The 7962-nt window shown below is 35.0% G+C and overlaps 1 protein-coding gene across 1 annotated transcript in view; it reads left to right on the top strand.

Annotated features, from left to right (window-relative positions):
• Positions 1 to 3539: 3539 nt before the first annotated feature.
• The window catches only part of LOC112688909, a 45861-nt gene continuing 41438 nt past the window's right edge, over positions 3540 to 7962 (top strand). The window contains exon 1 of the mRNA XM_025562325.1: positions 3540 to 4469. Within this exon, the coding sequence (XP_025418110.1) occupies positions 4167 to 4469 (303 nt within the window). The 5' untranslated portion in view covers positions 3540 to 4166. The remainder of the gene's footprint in view (positions 4470 to 7962) is intronic.

Genomic DNA, 7962 nt, shown 5'->3' with positions numbered 1-7962 from the left:
ATTCTTTAATCGCGACCTCGAGAATAAATTATCGAACACTATAAATATTCTTTGAAATCAAGAGAAATCATTGAAAACAACCGATTTACCGAATTATCAATATAGAGTATAAAAAATTATATTTATACGTCTATATCGATCGTCTTACTAGTCAATTTATATAATTTATATGTATAAAATAATAATGTTTATTATTGTTAGTTTGTTATACTAGAACATGTTTTAGAACAATTTATTGTATTATTTATATGTATTAGATGATCAAAAAATAAGAAAATAAATAAAAATACGATGGTTCTCACAGAAAAATGATAAACAATTATAATCGGGGTTATTTTTACCACGTGTAAATATAATTAAAATTATTACACCACTTGATTTTAGTAAATAATTCATATATTATAATTATAATATATAGTATAATCTTATTTCATGATTCAAGATTTTAAGACCTATTATTATGAAATTATTTTAGTTTCTAACGTATATCATGTGTATAAATAATTTAATTTTTAATTTCCAATTGAAATCAGTCAAGTCTACTAAAACATTGACAACAATTATGTTCGAGCATTGCTGGTGAATATATCATGCATATTTTATATACACATATGTAAATATATAAAACATATTTTATATTTTATATACGGGTAATACATTTAATAAATTATTATTTTATAAACCAATACATAGTTTAGACCATTTTTATTTGACAGGATGCCGATTATTTTCCAATGTACAAATTATAGTTAATCAGTATTTTCAATCATCATATCGCAATAATGTAGTTTATTTCAAATTCGAAAGTCGTTTAAGATTAATTAATCGTATCGTATTAATATATTTTAAAGTTTCAATCGATGACACGAACTGATAAACAAGGAAAAAACTTAAATATATCTGAGGTTTATAAATATAAAAAAAGGTATGAGAAATCATTATAGTTTTTTAATACGATTTACAAAATGAATGCGTTGTGTTAGTGCATTATGTATACCTCTATAATATATTTCAAGTCGATTGTTTGCATCGAAACAGACGTAATTTTTTTTTTTACATTGAATTATTATTTTATTATTATTAGTTTATACAATTCTTTATTGAACATCGATGTTTAATACAAATGAATCTACAGAATTATAATGTGACGGCATTTTTTAAAACGCACAATACTACAGATTGTGTGGTAAGACTTATAAAAATCATAATATCTTCATAAAACAAAGTTAACAAATCACTACATTTGTAAGTACACATGACTATTGTTAACAAACCTATAAGCAAAGTTTGTAATAAATTAGAATGATCAACGTTTTACTAACCATAAAACAATACTAAGTATAGTACCGGCTAATGCATATAATTATGTACAAGACGAGTAATTGTATCACATTGTTACCGCACCACACTATTGCGTGTGAAAATATGTAATAATACCTACTACAAATCGTTGTACATTTATATTTATATAAATATTTTTATTTTTATACGTAATTAATATCACAACATTATCGCGACAAAGGACACGCGTATACGCATATATGATATGGGACAAAAAAAAACCAAAATACGTACACATTTATAAATATTAATACAAACGAAAAACAAAAAAAAAATTCGATCGAAAAAACATTATCGTTGTTGATTGCCTAAAAATTACGCATATAAGATATACAATCTTAATCTTATTAAACAATATTAATTATGATGTAGCGTTTTTATTTTTTTCTTAACTTAATTCAATGCCATTAAAAAAGTATTTGAATAATACATTAAATCATGTAAGTTATGTAATTTTCTTGATAACTACCTTACGTCACGTATAAACTTCCCTTGTGCATTGTGTGGAAATTCTGGATCTCTAGAGTGATTATCGCTCAATTAAAATGTGTTTGTGTAAATCTCATTTTTGGTCTAAATATGTGCGTGTGTGTCATCCTCTTAAGATGGACGTCCGAAAAATGTGTTATTAAAATGACCCATTTCTGCATAAAAACACACAATGTCTTGCGAAGAGTATTTTTAAAATCATAACTTATGATTTGTTGTATTTTTATAAAGGATATTATCTAAAATACTGATAAAATAATTCTTTTCCGAATAGTTAAAAAATATTTGTATTTAAATACAATAATTTAAAAACATGCGAGTTGCTGAAACACTAAATTATACCAAAAATTATATAACTATATTAACCTCTTTTAAGTAACTTTCATCTGGAAAATAATATTTATTTATGTTTTATATTTGTATAACATGATTTAAATGGTCAAAATTAAATTCTCTGAAATGTTTTAATTAATTAGTGAATAGAAGAATATATTGAATTTTTATAATGAGATTAGTCATGTTCTTTTAAATCGAACTTTCGAATAATAAATCCGTTAAAAATGTTTGTTTACAGATATTGAAAATATTTACTAAAGATATTGAAAATATTTACTAAAGATATTGAAAATATTTACTAAATTATTAAATAATTAATATACATATTTATAAATTTTATTAGTATGTGATTTATCCCTTAAAACTTGATTCGATTTAGTTCGGCTATAATTAAATCAAATTTGAAATACATTTTTACAATACAAGTACAACATGTTATTAAAATTCATATGCATATGTATTAATGCACTTGGAATATTTGCTACTAGAATACATTAAAAAGCTAACGAGTTTCAAGTGTTAAAATGAAATTGTCCAAATACTCAACTAGAACGCATAGACCGAATATTATGTTTTCAATATTTGATGTTTAAAGTAACTTTATAATAGTTAATTCATTGATAATTAAATAATAGTGTTAATTATTAATGTTACGATCAAAACATTTTTTGAACGTTATGAATATTAATAGTACGGTAAAAAGTAACCGGATTATAAACTGTGAACATTTCTGTGAATAATTTAAGCACCTAGTATGTATCTCGAACGTCTCGCGTAACTGTTCTACACGTTTTCTCAAATTGACTTGTATTTTTTTCTAACGATTCGTTTTAAAAAAAATTATGTTCAAGCATAATTGTGACGAAATCGGTCGGAAACTCCGTGTGTCAAAGGCATGGTACACTGGTAATATAATATTTTTTTACAATACTTATGTAAAACGTAACCATACGTGTCCCATCCGCGTTATCGATACGCGTACCGAATTACAATAACAATACAATAATACCGGATTAGATGTTCTGTACCGACTCAATCGTGTATAATGTAATAGATCGATCGGTATAATATGTTATGGCAAACTAAATCTTTCCCCTCGCCATCACCACCGCCGCTTCGACATTCGTCGTCGTGATCTAGCCGGCGGCCTCGATGTCTCCGCCGCCGCCGCCGCCGACGACGACCACCGCGACGCGCGCCCGCGAGCCGGTGACCGGCATCGCCGCAGCCGAAGCCGCGAGCCGATCCTCCACCACCTCCGCGCGCGCGCCGCGGTCTCGTTATACTCCCACCACCGGCGGCACCACCACTACCGCGTTACTACTTCTACTGCCATCCGACGTCTACTACTACTACTACTACTGCACTACTACCAGAAGCACTGCGCCGCTCCGGGCTGTGTATACTCCCGCCGCTTTTTGCCCGTGGTCAGACGTTTGCCTCCGCCGCCGCCGTGCCGCTAGCTAGAACCGTGTCCGGGCAGTGTATCACCACTTTTCACTAGTAGTAGGCGGTAGTTGTAGCGCGTACACAGTCATTATTATATATCGTATCGTCGTGTGTTTTCTCGACTTCGACTTTTTTTTTTTTTTTCTCAATTTTTTTTTTCTCTTGAATTCTCACGTCGTCGAGTTTTCGAACACCCGGCGCGGCAATCGCGCACACGCGTTAACTTCGCTGAAGTGTTCGTTTTCGCCGACCGCAATATCATACCGTTTTATCGTAAATTTTTCCACCGGGAGTGCAGTTTGCTCGTGACTCGCGCGAACCGACGAAGACACCCCGAAGCGGTTACCGACCCCGACTAAACGTTCCGGACCAATATCAACATCATTCCGCCGCCGGCCGCAGCCGCCGCCGCCGCATGTGGAGGTTACACGTGCGGCGGGATCGGCGGCCGCCGCAGAGCCCACCGGCGGCACGGCGATAGCTCCGTGGCCGTTGACAATTACCTACTCGCCGATCAGTCGATCCGGACCGCAGCCGACCATACTAACGCGATGACCGTCATCACCGGCACCGCCGGCAGCCTCACCACCGGCAGCACTAGCAGCACCAACAGTACCAGCAGCGCCAGCAGCACCAGTATCAGCGCCAGCAAATGGGTGTGGCGACCACGATGGTGGACGAAGAGCCATCAGCATCATCGTGATCATCATCAAAATCATCAACATCGTCGTCGTTGTTGTCGTCAACGCGATGGCGGAACCAACGACCGCGGACAGCTGAAGTGGCGCGTCGCACCATCCACGTTCGCACTGATGGCCGTCGCCCTGCTCGTAATGTTGACGACCACCGTCCAGGTAACGTACACACGTTTTTATATTGGTTTTAAACGCGCGCAATCCTATTTTCGTAAACCGTCGAAACGCGCGTACAGTACGCGGTACACTTTTGACCGTCCGGGTACTTATCTGCTGCAGGACGACGAACACAATCGTACGTCCAATGCGGATTTCAATTGTTTCGTTTCCGGATATATGTGGATTACGATGGAATAATTTTTGTAATCTGACATGGTTCGTCAATTTTTTTTCCGAAGCGCGCGTATTTATTGTGTACGAGATATATTAAACGTATCGTTATTGAACGCTATACGCGAGCCGTATATGTATGCGCCTAATGTACCATATATGTATACTGTGTGTCGAGATACGCGGCCGTTATGTATAATTGTAATACCGATAAAATGTTTTAATATCGCAGATGCGTTTACAACGACGGTAGTGGACAAAAAACTTTGCTCGTGACTGTTTTTTTTTTTTTTGTTTTATTAATATTCTTAATTTTTTTTATTATTATTTATTATTATTTTAATCACGTGTTATAGATATACATGTATACGCAACGTGTATATGTGCGCGCGTCGCCGCGCCGTGTAAATGACGTACGCGATATGTGCGCGGATTATGTGGCACGCATTTACACGCGCGGAGCGTATAGTGTAGAGAAAAAAAAATTTATGCTTTAATTTTTATAGTTCCCGTCGAATTGCAGACGCTACACGCGCGCGATCGCTATGCATCGCGTTATGGGGGCGACGGGGTCTCGGGGGCACCGTGCTCCAGCACTGGTTACTCGCTCGCTGGTCGTTTGACGACGGGTTCCCACGACTGTCGGCGGCGGTGCATATTTAAATTAAACTAGATTAATATTTGTCATAAATATCAATTACCGCAAACTCCGTACGGTCAGACACAATAATAGGTGTAATATGCGCCGGCGTAACATACCATTACGTACACCGAAAACAATAACGATATCAATAAGATATTGTACGCGCACGTACGTATTGATAACCGTATTCTACTTTATTCATAGCGTTTATGATTCGTCGTGTCACGCGCTTACGAGAAGATCCACCGTGGTAGCGGCGGCGCTACACTATAATGACATGCACGGTGTTAATATGGTGTTTGTTTTACCATTCACGTCGTATAGATTGTAGCGGGATAATAACATTATGAATCAAGCGTGGAAGCGTGCTATCCCTTCGGGTATTTTGTTGATGTGCGAGTATTGTGTGTACACAAGTACGTGTATTATGGGTACGTGTGTGCGTGTGAGTGTTGTAAGCGATGTTCGTAGCGCCGTTGGCTGTAGGTGTTTACGCATCGAGGTTAGAACTGCCGTATAATATTACCGAAGGTGGTGTTCATTCATGTTTGTTAAGTGTTTTCGGTAAACAAGAGAAAAAAAAAACAAAATAAAAACTGTACATCTCCGATCATTGATTCTTCACATCCTCCTCGTAATAGTATGACGCGTTATTAATTCGGTTTATTTCATCAAAAACTGTTCTATTTAACACGCGGGTGTATGAAAACCGAGGCAGCAGCTATAAATTGTTGCTCCGTTATTTTTACGAAATACAATAATCGGATATCTTACTCAATAGAAGTAATATCGAAAAAATCGAATAATTTGAAAAAAAAAAAGAAATCTAGGCACTTTTTAGTCAGGGTCAGCTTTTGCAATTATATACTATTTATCTTTTAAATAATTATAAATTACATATTAACAAAAACAATATTTTGTTTGTAGCAAGAGATTTTACACTTACCGTGCAATTAAATGTCGCATATGAGTTTTTATTTTTAAATAATTATTTACACACTCGTATAACTAATATATTTTCATCAAATTCTGAAGTCTCTATGCAATACATCTCTCTCATTTCTGATAAATCCAGCACTGATAAGATATAGTTATTGTTAAATAACGAATCGCTGTAATAACATTTGTATATATATATATATATTGAAATAAATAATATGAACACATAAATCAACGTTTCAATCTCGGATTTAATTGAATAAACTATGTGAGAAACACGTTTATGTACAGTATGCGTATTTATCTTTTTTACGAGTAGTGTTAGTTTGAGTATTATTTAAGGATATTTGACAGCTTGTTTGGGTAACAAACACGATGTAGGGTGCAACGACTCGGTTTGGTTGTAAGAAACCCTTCTAAAGTAGTATACGTTTCTGTTATAGTTACGTAAGTGATTAAGCTTTATTTCTTAACTTTTTTATACTACAACTGTATTATTAAGTTTATAGTTTAGCAATAAATTCACAAATCAATTATTTTATATTAACAAGTTATTTATAATTATAACAAAGTATTTTCTGAGTTAAATGCAATTTAATTATAACCAATATCCTAAATAATCAACCGAAATAATAGATATTCAGATCGTAGTCTTACGGGAAAAAATCATGTACATATTTACTTTTTAAAAATTTTATTTGTTTACATTTTACAATATGAGTAGTCCGAAGTATTTTTAGTTTCGCAATGGTACACGATTTTGTTTGAAATTGGTGTGATACTTGAAGAAGTGATTAAAACCGTATGAATTATAATCAAATAAAACAAAATTAAAATTCTTATAAGTTTTCGATCGAAATGTCAAAAAATCAAAACTCTGGTAGTATTGCGTATTATTTTTAAATAAAAATTTAAATCACTACTATCTTTAAAAAATTACGTATCGTAGTATTAATAATATTGAACGTTCAATGTTGTATAGTGATGATATTCATTCGCTAACGCCTCTAATCAAGATACTATACCAGTCCTTACCTAATCGCACGTAAAATGTGTAGAACAATACGATTAAAATATACTAAACACGCATGCACCGCGATGGAAATTAAAATGGGTTGAAAGATGTGTCTACTCAGAAATTCACGTCGAGCGTCGTTGAACACGCAACCGTATAAATATATCCAACACCACCGATTGCGCGTCATACACTTGATCGCCGAATTTCCACCAGTCTGCGACCTATTCTCATCACCGCGGACCGTATGGCGCGCACTACGGTACTTTTTATTATTTTTTTGCTAAATATTCTACGGAGAGGCTGCCACTGCCCGTCGTCGCCGTGGTATTATTATAGTAGTCGTGTACGATTAAAGGTATTTAATTACGCCACTACCGCTGCTGATAACTATGTTTTTCGAGTAAAGTTTCGGTAATCATTACGCACACGCATACGGCGAGAGCGGTTTGAAGCGCAAAACGGTGTGTGTCTCGCGTGAATTTCATCTCGGAACCGCTGCTGAATATGTAATTACGTATGCTGCAGCCTCTGCGTGTTGTTCTCGAGCGAGACAAATTCAAGTGTATAATAATTATTATTATTTCAGTCGATAAAACATTTACTCACACGCACAAACACACATACAGACCCAGATACACACACACATACACACACACACACACACACACACACACACACACGTCCGTACTTGCGCACCGGTTCGGTTGGGTGGCAGTTTTTTC

Source organism: Sipha flava, unplaced genomic scaffold, assembly GCF_003268045.1.
Source record: "Sipha flava isolate LNK unplaced genomic scaffold, YSA_version1 41_pilon_pilon, whole genome shotgun sequence".
Lineage (NCBI taxonomy): Eukaryota > Metazoa > Arthropoda > Insecta > Hemiptera > Aphididae > Sipha > Sipha flava.
This window is presented reverse-complemented; position numbering and strand designations above follow the sequence as displayed.